At 37.4% G+C, this 15797-nt stretch overlaps 1 protein-coding gene across 1 annotated transcript in view; it reads left to right on the top strand.

The window, feature by feature from the left end:
* LOC106944873 (cadherin-12-like) overlaps positions 1-15617 on the top strand; it is a gene marked incomplete at its 3' end in the record, with an annotated part of 111761 nt that extends 96144 nt beyond the window's left edge. Inside the window, exons 3-4 of the mRNA XM_015028165.1 lie at positions 10533-10827; positions 15498-15617. Coding sequence (XP_014883651.1) covers positions 10533-10827; positions 15498-15617 — 415 coding nt within the window. The remainder of the gene's footprint in view (positions 1-10532; positions 10828-15497) is intronic.
* Between the last annotated feature and the right edge of the window lie 180 nt (positions 15618-15797).

Here is a 15797-nt window from a genome sequence, read left to right on the forward strand (position 1 = left end):
TGATTATCTAAGATTTTTGCTTAATTTGTTTTATGATAAAACATTTTATGCTTTACATCAGGGGTGTCAAACGTACGGCCCGCGGGCCGGAACCGGCCCGCCGAACGATTTAGTCCGGCCCGGGGGCTAAATGCATTATCATTATTCATGAAAAAACATATACTTCGTTTAATTGAAAATCTGCAGTTCCTATACTGTCCACGAGGGGCGCTGTGTTTTATTCAGCGCACCCAACATGATGCAACACTGCAGCGGAACTAACAGCAGATGGCAGCACTGAGCTTCAGGTTCTGTAAACAAGTTCGATTCTATGCTTTACCAGCTTTTTATTTTGGCCCTGGCAACCTCATATTTCTCGTGCATGCTAACATACATACATGTTATGTATGCAAGTTTTTCTATATGTATGCATTTTATGCATCAACAAATGTACTTAATCAAATGTCTGTTTAAAACAGCTGACACTTAAGATTTCAAATGTGTGAAGCCAGATAATTTGTTCAAATTGCTTCCCAGATGTTGAAAATTGATTTTAAATATTTTCTTAATTTTTGTCTGTTGTATTTTGTGATGCAGGACAGTGTTTTTAAGTTCCAAAAACTGTGAATAAATGTTTTGCAGCATTGTACAATCACTGAGATCAGTTCTTATGCATAATGCACTTAAATAAATGCTTAACTGAGTAAAAGTATTGTTGGAATTGCAAATTCCTTTCTTAAAAACTGAGATTATTCATAATATATTTTGTAAAAGTGAAATTCGTTTAATATGAAAATCAACAACAAGTCCACTTTTATTGGTTCTATTTAATCCTGCAATGAGTTTACTTGTGTGGCCCCCTGCAGATCAGATTAAGCTGAATGCGGCCCCTAAACCAAAATGAGTTTGACACTCCTGCTTTAATCCATTAAAGGTTTGCTCCAGGCAATGATGCTGCTTTGCACCAAGAAGGTTCTGCACCGCAAAAATACAAAATCTTAAATAATTGTTGGTCTAGTTTCTAGTGTCTGCATCTTAGTACACTTGAAATAAGACTTAAAAGTAACTTTTCAGCAAGATAGGAGATTGTTTTAAATAATAATTTCCATAATGTTGATGAAAAGGTTTTGGCTCTACTGTCAGATATTTTCAAAAGCTTCTTGCTGCAAGTGAAATAAGTGTCATATAGCATCAGTTAGGTTTGTCTTACTTTAAGTGTGCTAAGATAAGAAACAACCAAAAGCAGTTGGTAAGGTTTTGTGTTTTTGCAGTGAGACTGAACCCCAGCCTGCAGTCGGTCGGTCTGCATGTTCTGCTCCTGGGCGGGTTCTCTCCAGCTTCCTCCCACAGTCCAAACACGACTGCTAGGTTAATGGTTACTCACAGCAGCTACCTTTAGCTACAAGTGGCACAAGTAGATTTTATATCAAATAAAAAAAAACAAGAGTCGACAGAAGGAAGTTCCCTTTATAAATGCAGATGGTCATTATGCAAATTTAGCATAAGCAACGTCAGTAGCTTTCATGGTGAGGAGCTGCCCACTTCCCACATGGATGTTTGTTGGTTTATGAGCCAATTCAGTTATGTAATTATTTGCTGCGCTCCATGATCATTGAAAAATCTCTTTGACTTGCAGCAGTTGAAGAGCTCGTACATAAATATTGAATATTCCTCTGTGGCTTCATGTACCTTAATAATCAAGACGGAAAAAAAACAAACAAAAAGAAAAGCTTCCTCCGTGTTTGTCGTGAGGTTGGAGTCTTATTACAGTTTCACACACAATCTGCTTCTTTTTTTAGCTGCCGTGTCAACAGATATGGCGCTCAGAGCATCTCACTAATTATGCTTAGAGAAAAATAAATAAAAAATAGGAAGGTCATCCTTGTCGTCCCGTCAGACAGCCGTTCTGCAACGCTTCATTTCAACTCATCTCCGTTTCCATCTTTTTGAAATCTGAACCAATAGGCTGTTCTTTTAGTTAGTGATATAATTCCAACCTCCTGTTTAAATTTTTTTCTGCCTCCCTTTGTTATTACAATAAGTTGCGCTCTTTTGTTCTTTTATATTTGATTACAAAGGCTATGATTTTGCCCCTGGACCATTTGGTTCTTTATGCTTTTAACAATTGAGTGCCTCTTTATTAATGAATATTTTTTTATTTAACTGATTACCATTGTTGGCATAATGGAAATTTTAATTAATAACAGGCTGTGTTCTCTTGTAATTAATGGGCCAATGTGTCTGTCCGTTTCGTTTGCATTTCTTCCCTCTGTGCTGTTCTGAATCAATGCACATCTCTTGGGTGCTTGTATTCAAATACCTGAACATTTCTTTTTAATGCAAATAAATTAAAGAGGCGGCTTTTCCTCGCCTGCCAATCAAGGAGAAAAATCAAATCTCAACTTCTCCCTAATCAGAACTGATAATTTATTCAGAAACAGCCACATCTGTTAATGCAAAGTCAAATGAACAGATTTCTGATATGTGCTCTTGATTAACAGATTTTTTTTCTTTCCCAAAGACAAGGCATAGATGTGTGACAATGAAATCACTGACGATTAAAGAGGTTATCAGAATCAAGGATAGACGGAGTTAAAAAGTGAAAGTTAAAAGGCAAACATTAACAGTTTAATTGGAGGCTAAACCTCTCAAATACATAAAGTATTAGCATTAATGACGACGATTTTTAGTCAGGAAAGTATCAGTACTGACTGAGATCCTGAACGGCATCAAAGGTTTCAGGCATTTAGATTTTGACCTTGGCTGAAGGTGAAGCTGAAGGAGTCTGGAGTCAGTCAGTCCTCCATTTTTATCGTTTTACCATCTTTGTGTCACGCTCAGACTGAAATGGTCTCCTAGCATGATGGATTATTGGTTTTTAGAGCATCTTTAACATTCTTGTCATTATGAACAAATATTTCATTTTTAACTTTTTCCCAGAAGGTTTCTTTAAAAGTGGCAGCAAAAAATGAAAAAGCAACCAGATCAACCAGATCTTTCCTTCTGGTGCTGAATCAACATACAGCTTTTTCAAATTGTGCCGCTTCCATATGTGGTTCAATTCAGATACATGTCTAATTGTTTTCTACACGTCTGCAGTCTGAACAGTTGTGACGTTTTATCCAGTTTTTACGTCACTCATGTGAGACGTGCAGCGTAATTCTGCACCAGATGAAGCCAGACACTGGAAATCTGGACATAAAGGCTGAAAATTATGATTATGAACTTATGAGTTGGGAGTCTGTCAGTAAAGCGCGTCACATCTCAATCCCACCACATCCAGGCTTCTCTACAGACCTGCAATCAGTGCTCCACAAAAGGTCGTTGCTATTAGTTTTGTTTCCTTCCTTCATCTCATTATGACCTCGTGACGATGCCATCGGCTTTCATTGCCGAGTTTAAAAAACAGTGTGAGTGCAGTCCTTATGACGTCCGATTCCAGCTTCGCCCATTGCTAAGTATTACAAACTCTGCTTACATGTGGTGCATTATTGTCGCCTGCTCTCTCTTGATGGATAGAGATCAACACAACAGGAGAGGAATGTGGATTTTATTTCTCCTCTGATTACTTCATGTTTGCTTATTCAGGCTTAAACAGTCATTGCGACAATGATCGTTTTCAAACTTTCAACTGGAAACACCTGTCGATAATGAACCATCACATCCTCTGATTTACCATCTCAACTTTCTGCTCATCATCAGTTTTAACTCCGACATGCTACTGGCCATCAACGAGACCGAGACCAAGGTGATAAAGTGTCAACGATTCTCTCCACGTCTAAACTGCAAAAACAAAATCAAGTATATTTGGACTAGTTTCTAGCAAATATCTGAGTCCACTTGAAATGAGGCAAAACTAGTTTACAGGTACGTTTTCAGCAACATCTAGGAGCTTCTTTTAAATCAATAATATGTTAATATTAATAAAGATGGCAGATTATTCCACTTAGCATGGGAAACATGCCCTGTAATGAGTGAAACGATCTGCAAGCAAAGTACTGACTTAAATATATTCTACAAGATATTCCTATATCTTGTAGAAAAGTCACTTCTAAGTTAGCACACTTGAAATAAGATATTTGCAGGAGAAACTGGACAAGAAAAATACTTAAGATTTTGTGTTTTTTTTCTATATAATACATGAGATGTTTTGGCAGATGCAGACACCATGAGGCAGGTTTGTTTTAATGATGAGGCATTTCTCAATCAACCCTGAGCTGCCTTTGCATGCTGTATTATATATGCTGGCAATCATCACAAACGCCTTGACAACCTTATGCAATCCAAAACAACTGCTCTGCAACATATTCTGCCGTGTCGCTTACACAGCTCATTTTCTTAGTGTGTCAAAAACAAGTTGATTCAGCCTCACAAAGCACCAGCAACACACACACATCTCACTGTAAAGCTGCCATTATTAGGTCCACCGGGAATAGGTGACAGTGAGATTGGGGATCTTGTAACACGCTGCAATCACAATTAGAAAGTGTGTCATCAAACAGGTCTAATGAAAACCAGCTTTGTGTTTTCACAGCAGCGGTTTGGCTCCGGGCGGCCCGATTTGGGCTGCTTTAAACACAGCTGTTTTCTGTGTCTGCCATCCGTCGGCGTCATGAAAAGAAATAGATCCCATTAAGACAACATTGTTGCAACAGTTCATCTGCCGCCATCATCTCTGCAGTAGGTCACAACTGAAACCACAGAGAGACGAGGGCCGCTTTGTTGCAGAAGGAAAATGTTTGTCTCGTTTCATCTGTCTAATGGGAGCGCCAAACTCATGAGATAATCTAGAGCAATTGATGCTGCGAAAGATTACGGGATTACAACAGAGAGGGGAAAAAAAAGGGATGATAAAGGAACAACTGTTGAACACAAGGCAGTTTTTCCAGCAGAAATCCCTCACTGTTGACTAGAAACTGTTCCCTCAAGGAACGAAACAAAATGTAGAGCTAAAGTTTTCACCAGAACAATAAAATCATAAAGTCAATGGAAAGTTGATTGTTTACCATGAAAGTGAAACAAAACAAAAACCCTTGCAGAGTTTTAGGGTTTTCATACAAAAGTGATCAGATATTTACCAAAAGTCGTTAATAATGTAACAAGAAAAAGGAGCCATGTGTGAAACTACGTTCACTTTTACTGTTTTTATTGGCTTTAAGTGCAAAAGTAACATCAGGATGCTGTACTGCATTAGCAAATCATCAAATCTGACTTATTTAATAGGTTTTTGATCATTTTCTGCTTTCCAGCAGTCAGGTGTGTTTGCACAATGTCAAAATGGAAAGACATCAAAAATAACGAGCTTAGAGAAGCAACTGTTAAGATCCAACAATCTGGGAGGGGTTAAAAGTTCATCAAGGGATATCAGCAATACCAACACACCTCCCAAGAGAAATCATCATGGAGACAACAAGGTTTATCTGGAATATTTTGATTCACTAAAGTTATTTATAAAGGAATGATGTGTGGCCAGATTTTAATCCGTTGTGTTTTGCTTTTGTCAGAACAAACCATTTCGCCCCCTAGTGCCAAACTCACAAGTTTGTTTGGTTGCATTTACCCAGAATGCCCTGCATTATTGTTCACTTCCTGTTTTTGGAGCGGTCTCAGGTCTGCTTGGTGTTCACATTCAAACTGCACCAGAGTTCACTTCAACTGAGCCGAGGCTTTTAGACAGGCAAATAAACTAGAGTTTAATTAAAGCGAACCAAACTGGGTTGGTGTAAATACATGTTAAACATTAAAGCTCATGACAGGGAAAATAGGAAAAAGGACGGAACAAGTAGCTTATCTGGAAGTAGAAAGCTTTGGTCGGAGTCATTTGGACATGAAAACTAAGCAGAGATTTTCCCCATAATGTACAACAATAATGTTGACAGCATAAAACACAGAACTTCAGCAGAAACTGTCAGGCACAGTGGTTAAGATCTGATTTCACATGCCTGAGTCAAACATAACCTGAAGCTTTGCTCAAACCTGGTCATCAACAAGACGACGATCTCAAACACAGCAGCAGATCCACAGCAGAACGGATGGAAAAGACAGAAAAGTCCAGAGAAAGTAATGTTTTCTAACCTAAATGAAGCAATATTGGTAAGAAATGTTGATCAAAACATGATCACAAGGCCAAAGAGACCAAAAAAGTTAAAAGATGATGAAATCAGGTTGTTCAGTTTGGTTCTGTGTTGTCCTGTTCTTAACTTTTCACCAATGTTTCAGGTAGTTTGGCTTTTCAAACAGTCATTTTAGAACCTGATGATTTTTAATGTTTTGTTGCACAAATTAGCATTTCCAGACCCGGAAGACCATTTCAGACAAATATAATGGCTCATAAACTTTGCAGCTCAACTTATAATTTGTGATAATACAGCTTAGAGATTTAAGAGATACTTAAAACAAGTGTGAGATGAAATAAATATATATAAAAAAGAACATTTCTAAAGTCTTACAACAATCTAAATAAGCATTGCATGGAAGGCATTTAAAAATCATCAGTGCAGAAAATAATCCATCTTATTATGAGCAAAACGTCTACCACTTCCCATTAAATATTTACCACTCAAGTCAAATCCTTTCACTAGTGTCAGAGAAATCACAAAAACACATCTATTGCCAACACATGAAGATAAAACCCCTGGCGGATCAGAGATGATTAATAATTACTAAGCCACACTCACATTTAAGGGAAAAACACACAGCGTCTTATAATTTTTAAATCATTGCAGCTCAAAGCGTTTAACCAATTTGTCATCATGACATCCCAACAAAAACATATCTGCATAACTCAAGGAGACAAATTCCACAACAAATGCCAAAGCTTGTAGGAACAAAAATGCATATAAATAATCTATTAAGGCCCAGTCAATGCAAACCGGCACAAAAGAAAGCAGGACTAACAGAAGCAAGCGCATAATGAAAGCCAACTCAGGAATAATGAGCACAATAGGCAGCTTTTGTACCAAACAGAGCAGAGGGGACAGAAAAGGAAAACAGAGCCAGCAGAGGAAAATCAGCTCCTACCTTTCTGCAGTCATTCTGCAGTTTTTTGGTTTTAATCCATCCTGTAACTCAACCAAAGTCCAAAATCTTCACCTTTTTCTATTCCAAACACATGGAGCTCTTGAGATTGTGTGATTGCTGCTTCCTTTCTTCTTTGATGCTTTCTGTTCCCTTCACTAGTTATCACACCTGCTTCCTGTCACTCATCAGCTCTCTCAACAGATTCAGGTAGAAGCTTCCCTTTGGCAAGACTAAATTAGAGAGGAAATGTGGAAAAAACATAACATAAAATGTCTGATTTCTTTTACCAAGACTGAAGAATTTCAGTTTTTACTTCAAATTCAAATGTATTTATATAGTACTTTTAAAAACAGGTTAAAACTGCACCAAAGTGCTGTACAGAAAGAATAACACAACAGAATAAATTTATGAAAATAAATAATAAAAATAAGTAAATAAAATAAATAAAACATCACAACAGAAAAGTTACAGTATCAGACCAACTAGTAAAAATAATTTTCTTAAAAGGAAACTAAAGGAAAACTTCCAGGAGTAAAAGTGAGAAATTGATTTTAATCCAATCACAAACAAAATTTCACTAATTTTTACAAAAGTTTTTACAAAAAATATGCAGAGCACCAAAACCTTTTAATTTTTTTTTATCATATTTTTACATTTTATTTTAGATTTGCATGCATTTCGCTGTTTTGATGTAAATGGTAAAATATTTTCCACCTGCTCCTTTTTGGAAAATTATTGGTTTGTTAAATATTTAGTTGTAAATTTACCTAAATAAAGTTAATCTGAATCTGAATTTTGCCAGGTACTGCATTTTGAAAAGAACTTAGTCTGCTTTAATTTGGTGATTTATTATAATTATGATTTCCCCCCTCCCAGAAATTCTGACTTTAATTTTCTGAGAAAAAAGTCAGAATTCTCAGATTAAAGTCATAATATGTGTTTTTTCCCATAGCGCTACTTCTCTTCCGTACAGGAGCGGCATTACTCAGATATTGGTATTTTGGGGGGTAAAAAAAAAAAAAGCAATCTAAAGTGTTAGTCCAATTAATTTTTTGCCTATGCATTTAATTTTTGAGTAATTTTGTGAGTCTCTAATTGAATTGCGGTGGAGGAGGAGAACATATCAGTCAAATTAGCCGTACATGAGAAAACCTAATCTCCATCACGTCCTCGTCCTCCTGGGAGAAATGTTTTGGGGTCTCGTTATCACCCAACATCGGTCATGTACTAAGAATAATAGTCTATCATTTGAATAGCAATGAGAAATGCACCAATGGGTGACAGCATTATAATGCCATGCTATGCTTCTGTGAACTTGGCAATTTGCTCTGAATCACCAATTACTCCCAGTGTGTTGGTGCCTTTTTATTTTTGTCTGTGTGTCTGTTGGATCTGCTGTAACCTACAGAAAATCTACAGCCACAGCTCATATTTCTTCCTGTCGTCACGGCCATGGCAGTTAGCAACGGCGTAGCGGGAATCCATCGACTCATTAGGAGAATGCATAAATAGAAAAGCTGAGGTCGGGGAAATTATAGGTTCAATAGATCAGAAGAAAAGTAGAATCAGAGAAGCTTAATTCAATCTTTTGAAACATCAACCGTGAAAGGCCGTATTTTAGAAGCCAGTAATGCATTTCAGCTAAAACTTCTTCTTCTGTGGTTGTTGAAAAGTTTATTTAAAAACTAAGAAACGATTAATATATACACAAAGGTTTTAGCTTCTGGGTTAAAATCTGCTTAAAGTAGATAATGAAAGTATTTTATCCAATGAATTCATAAAATAGAAAGTATGTCCAACAAGATGCAGGTTTGAAAATGGCTGACAGTTAATTCCCTCACTAAACATCCTCTTGATGATGTCTGGTTTCAAGATAAACTTTAACCTCTTCCCAACTTGATTGGTCACAGTTTTAGTAGTTTTAAACTTGTGCTTTTTTAGGGGAATAATTGTTATTGTGTAGCATATTTTTTAAAAACTAATTAAGCTCACAGTTACTTACTGAAATAGAAAAATAAATGCTCCAGTTCCTTTTATTTATTGGAATTTATTCATTGGTTGTCCTGCTAAAACAACCAAAGAATCCAGTGTCAAGTTAATGTTAGCTTACAAATATTCTTTGGAAAACCAACTTACAAGGATATGAGTTTGATCTCTCACACAGATTTAATTTTAACTACATTAAAGTTGTAACACAACAAGATGCAAAAGTAACATAATACACAAATTGTTGCCTGGTCAAACACAAGCATAACTGAAAAAGCTTATTTTTAAGAAGCCAAATGTAATGGAAAATGTTTCCTGTTTCCACAAGACAACACTTAAGCTAGTAGCTTGGAGTTGTGACTATTTATCTTTTATTTTCTCCCGGTTTACAACTTCCATTCAGTCAGGCTTGTGGAAACTCCATCTCACTGACAAAGTGAGAGAAAAATCCATAGTCCTCTGAGGTAATCACATTGCATTACAGCCTGTAAATATTTAAAAGGCTCTGAATATCATAGCTGCTTTCTGCCATAAAGTAAACATAACTATGTCAATAGGGTTTTCTTGTGCCGAATGTGTTTTGTGTTTGTCAGAAGGGGAAAAAAATTGCTTCCATCGACCTGCGTCTGTATTAGCAAATATGCTTTCTGCCTGGATATGTTGAAAATGCTGGAGCTCTGTTCTGATCTGCACACGCTCATCTGAAGCCTCATATTTTAGATTAATTTGGGAAATATGAATGTTTGTATGTTGACGCTGCAAAAATGCAACATTTTACCAAGTAATGTTGGTTTAGTTTCCAGTGCAAATTTCTTATTACACTTGAAATAAGATAAAACTAACTTATAAGTTACTTTTTAGCAAGATATTTGAGCTTGTTTTAAGTAAACAATTTCTTAACATTGATAAAACAAAGCACCATTGGCAGATTTATTAACTTTTTTTTCTCTTGTCATAATCACTTTCTTAAAAATCTAAACTGAGGAATTACTGACTTAAAACAAGCTGCTGTGTCTTGCTGAAAACTGAACAGATTAAAATCTGTTTGCTTCTGGAAAGTGCAGCTTAACATGATGTTTATAAGAGATACGGCGAAGCCCAAATAATCCCTCCAAATAATCAATTATAAACTGTTTTTTGTAGGTGTTGATCTGGTGTGTTTTTTTCTGTTTGATGTTTGCTTCCTAAAGTTAAACTCCCATTGGTCTATTATAAGAAAAGAGTTCTGAGTTCTTCTTAAACTGTAATGGGTCTTAAGTTGTTGAAGGATAATTGCAGTGAGATGATTCATTATTTATGAAAGATTTCACGTCGTTAATCTGCAGAATGTTCTGAGCGCCTGATCATTTTCCTTTTCGCCTGACTTGGTGTTTTGCAGATCTTCACAGAGAGCTGAGTGAACTCTTTGATGTGCAGTCAGTTTCCTTGACTGTCATTGTGAAATAGTTCTCCTTGACAGCTCTTCCCCGGTGTTTTCATTGAATCATTATCTGTGTCAATGTTTGCACTCAGCCTCTTTTTTTCCCCTCCCCTCTTTTGTCTCACAGCTCCACACTGACCTCGATAAGGGGGACAGTTCGGTGAAGTACACCCTCTCGGGGGAAGGTGCTGGCTCCATTTTCACAATTGACCAAACTACGGGGGACATCCATGCCTTAAGGAGCCTTGACAGGGAGGAGAAGCCTTACTACACCCTGCGGGCTCAGGCTGTGGACATCGACACCAATATCCCCCTGGAGCCGGAATCGGAGTTTGTCATCAAGGTCCAAGATATCAATGACAATGAACCAAAATTCCTGGAGGGACCTTACACAGCCAGCGTACCCGAGATGTCACCAGTCGGTAAGAGAGCATGCAGAGCCCTAACATAACTGCAGTACACTTCAGATTGACGACCAGAATTGGCCACAGGCTCTGGCTTCTGTGGCGTTTAACAATCATGCAGCACAGAGGAAGAAACACGATAAAGTAAAGTTCTGTTAATCTACATATTATACTGTAAATAGAGGAGTTGATAGTTCAAACTGTTGAGGAAGTAAAGAAAACAAGGAGCTTCAGTTGTGACATCTAGAAATTACTGATCAGGTCTGAAATCTGGGTGTGTTGAGCCACAATACATTAAAGATCTGCTGTTGTCCTAATTGTCCTATTTACGTCAGGTTTGGGCCCAGAACTAAAGTTAATCGGTTGAGTTGGATCAGGTTTGGGTTGGGTTGTATTTTTATTTTTTTATTTTTTGGCCCAATCTAAATTCTACTTTGCAAGGGAAACTTTTCTTTCTCTTTGAGAAATAGTAAAAAAAAAAACAAAACAAGTTCAGCTTGAGAGCAGAATGGCTACAACCAGCGGGGTAACGCTGCTCCACCTAACAGATTTTGACATTTCAGAGAACCATTTTATTCCTGGTGTGCCCTTAGTACATTTCACAGCTTTGTCTTTACACTTCCCTTGGGGGGAGGGGTGGCAGATCAAGGTAATTCGCTGGGAGAATGGTTTTCTCTTGATGTGAATCACAATGAAGCCCTCAAAACTTCAAATTCAGCAGTCCCGGGGAAAGGATGGGTAGAAAGCAGGGAAAACACGGAGCAGGCTTGGCGGGCTCCCTGAATCAAAGGCAGCTCTGTAATGTTTACCGTAGGACGGAGGCTTTCAAGTTCGTCAAAAAAACATGCCCATGAAAGAGAAGTGAAGAGATCAGTTAGAGAAATAAAAGATTTGATCTGGGTTATCATACAATGTCTTTATCCAGCTTAATTCATGTAGCAGTCATAGAAAATTACATTCCACAATGTTACAATATTTACTATTTAGGCCTTGGTAATTAATAAAGTCTTGCCAATAACCTTTAATCTGAAACATAATCTGTCCCGCTTCACCTCATACCAGATAGTCCAGTAGAACTGATTTGATTTGAGGCCAAAATTGTAACATCTGTTATGTTTTCAGCTGCTGTGGTTCTCTTTCACACTGCACTGTCAAATGATCCAAACCCTTTGAAAAAACTGTTCCCCTCCTGGCCTGTGGTGGTGCTGCACCAAGAACCACTGAAGGAAACGACACAAAAACCTCTGAAGACACTGAACGCAGCTTCCTTCTTCATCATAAAATGTAAACAAAAATGGAGTTTCGATAAAAGACCACGAGTCATTTCTCCTGCTAGCGATAGATTAGCATTTGTTTTGGTTGAATTTACCATGAATAATTTGGAGTCATGTTCTGCAGAAACATCCATAAATACAAAACCACCCATAGGTAAGTTTAACATTTAACTCTGTTATAAATCAGGCACTTTGGTGACAGACAACATAAATAAAAAGCATAAAATATGAGCCAAAAGTTGTCCGTACTGAGATGCAGCCATCATTTGAAAATGCAAAGTCATTGAATTAAATTGTAGTGAAGTGTTCAGAGGGTAATGAATTGCCAGCCTGTTGTGTTTATTACCAAACACACAAACAAAAACGCCCCACTAAATGTCCTAAAGAGACCAAGAGCTGCTAGGCAGAAATTTGCTTCAGTGGCTGGTACGTTAGTAAATGCAGCAAACATTTAGCCAAGCAACAAATCTTTCCATAATCCCTTGTCAATAAATAGTTTATCCCTGAATCATTTAGGGAATGAGGCAGATTAAAAACACTATTTCAGGGAGGTGTAATTACTGCAAAATGAAGTCTTATGCTTAATCAATTTGTTTCTTCCACTGCCTTTATACAAACTTCCACTTTAGGTTGTTAATGTGTTTTTTTTTTAACATCAGACTCATGAATTTTTCTGCAAAAAACTCCTTCTCGTAATCGGATCAGTCTTTAGATAGATGCAATTCTTATCTCCCAGCCTCATGCTTAAATATAAAGCATGCATACATTGTGCAGCCTGCGACATTAATTGCTTTCCTTTACACCACTGCATTAATCTGGAGTAATACGCTGTTTGATGAAGTTGGATGGTTTAAGAATTTGAACCGTTTTTTTCAATGTGTTCTCATTCAGGCATTTGATTTTCCTTCTTCCTCCAAATTGAAATCCATTTTACTGGTTTATAGCCTCACACTTATGTAAAAGCTGTTACCTTTGTTGCATGGGAATGTGTAGGAGTCAGAGGCGCTCGGAGGCTTTCAAACTTTCAGCTCATACAGGCTGCCGAGGCTCTGCTCTCTTTGCATTAGCAGGAAACGTGTTATCTCATCTGCTCTGCACACATGTTTAGCACAGCCCTTCTACAGCATTTCTAATCAGCCATCTTTCAGGAACGCTAATCTCTCTCTCTCTCACTTCACCTGATATTTTAATTCAACCACAGACTAAAAAAAACAAACAAATAAAACCATTTAATATACAGCGAGTTCTTTACAGGCATCAAGCAGCGTAGAAAATGACCAAGTTAAGTGCCAGCCCTCCGGTCAGTGCCTCTTGATCATAAAAAGCATCCCACACATCCTGCAATTTTCGTCTTCATCCAGTATATTTTTACACCGCCCAGATGGGGGGGGGGAGTCATTCTGAGCAATCTGCTTGTGTTGTGGAGCTAGAAAACCTGAATCTGTTGAATTTTAGCAAATGCTTAGAACTGTTTTTCGCCAAATAGAAAAAAGCAGATCAACGAATCTTCATGATTGTAATCACACACCCATTGTTGTTTCTCGCTTCTTGACTCAAATCATTGTTTTTTTGTCTCTTTTCCTGGGAGCTTAAGGCAAATATTACTTGCTGATAAGCTTTTTGCCAATTTCCACTTGCATTTTTTGACCGTTGCGTCATTGGAAGATTGGGAAAAAAGCAACATGGCCAGGTGAGATCAAAACTGAGATCCAGAAATCCAAAATCAAACCTCAAGAACAATATCTCTACTGTGAAGCACGGAGGGGAAAAGTAGGAAACAGTAAAGATGGGCAAAATCCACAGTGAAGACAGAAGAAGTGGCCAAAGATGGCATTAAGGTCATGGAGCGGCCTAGTTAAACTCCCGAACCCAGTCCTATAGAAAAGCCATAGCTTTAAGTTAAGGACTCAGGAAAACTAAAGGATTTAGAGTTTTTTTGTAAAAAAGGAGTCAAAATCTCAGCTTACATGTCAAATCCTGGTGACCAACTATAGAAAACATGTCGACGCTTTTATTCATCAAGATCTCAGTTGTAGGGGATCAAATATTTATTTGACCTGCAAACCAATTATTTATCAATTATTTAGTGCATTTTTTCTGAATTTTTTTAAATAAAGTGTCTTGCCTGAGGACACAACAACAGAGTCAGAGAGCGATGGATCAAACTGGCAACCCAACGATTATGGGACGAACTCCAATACTGGAAACTATCAAACTGCAGCTCCGTCCTGGAGAAGTCCGTTTGGATTTCTGGCAAAGAAACAACACAGTTTTTATTTGGTGCAGTGGAAACATCAAACAAGCATAATTTAGCAGAAATGCTCTTGTGGGAAACAGCTTGTGTCAATTAGGGATGTTGAAGCTGATCTGGTAGCTAATTCTACTCCATTCGAATGAAATGATGAATTGTTGACATAACAAGGACCCCGACGGGGTTAGAGCTGCCAAAAACTGTACTGAACTTAGAACAGAACTGCTTCAATATAATTTTACTCAAGTAAAAGTTAAAAAATATCCTTAGAAAAAGGATTGAAGTAAGACAAAAAATATATTTGGTAAAAAAAAAAAAAAGCTACTGAAGTAACAAAACATCTGATTGCATTGTTACAAAATATGTAATTACACAAAAAACTAAATTTTTGGAGAATAAAATAATAATAGAAAATAAGGCAAACAAATAAAATAATGACAAAATAACAAATTCAAGCAGAAGGAAATATTTCCAAATTGTTCTTACTATATAAAACTTTTGACAGCATGGTACGTTAGAACATATACTGTATCCTTACTGTATCTTCACTTGACCAGCAGATAGAAAATAACATTAAAATGATGAATATGGTGCAAATTTGACTCAAAAATTAGTAGAAGTAATATTACTCAAGTATTAAGTAAATGTTGCCAGTTGCTACCCACCTTTCCCAGCACTCAATGTGCCTAGAAAAAGAAGAAAATTTGGGATATATTTTTGGGAATATCTTTATGAATTCATCTATTTTCCCCAGGACAAAAATATATAAGCAGTTGAGTTAAACCCAACACTTATCACTAAGTGATTAGTGTTGCTTCAGGAGACTGGAAGGCTGTTCCTGACTCTGCTCTTTGTTTTCTTAATGGGAGCATTGTTCAGTGAAGTGTTTGAACCAGAACTTTTTCCCATCACATTTTTACGGCTGCTTTGTAAAGCTACAAACATGCAAATGCAACCAAACAACAGGGGCGCTAAATATTGTCCCTCATTCCACTCCAGCAGCTTCAGCTGCAGCTTTCTCACCAGTGACTCAACACTCATTAGGCGTCAGGTGAGATCCTTTGTTAGGCTGATGAACTTCAAACGAATCTGGATGCTGGTCTCATGTGGAAACAGATTAATTCAAGGTCGGTTTGTGTTTTTCCCTCCGCTCTTTTCCGCAGGGACCTACGTGACACAAGTAACAGCCACAGACGCGGATGACCCAACCTATGGAAACAGTGCCAGAGTTGTGTACAGCATCCTTCATGGTCAGCCATACTTCTCTGTTGACCCCAAAACAGGTAAGCTAAATAGCTTTCTTCCCACGTCTCGTATGTGGCAGAAATTTGAATAATTAAATTCTAGAGGTGACTTTTGTGAAGAACTATCACAGTGAGATCAGCTACTCTTCTGTTAAAGGTGACCTATCAGGCTTCTGTGAAGATAGTAGGATAGATCTATGGGCTACATGAAACAGGATC

The sequence above is a fragment of the Poecilia latipinna genome, unplaced genomic scaffold (assembly GCF_001443285.1).
Source record: "Poecilia latipinna isolate Pla-1442-1.1 unplaced genomic scaffold, P_latipinna-1.0 Scaffold116, whole genome shotgun sequence".
Classification (NCBI taxonomy): domain Eukaryota; kingdom Metazoa; phylum Chordata; class Actinopteri; order Cyprinodontiformes; family Poeciliidae; genus Poecilia; species Poecilia latipinna.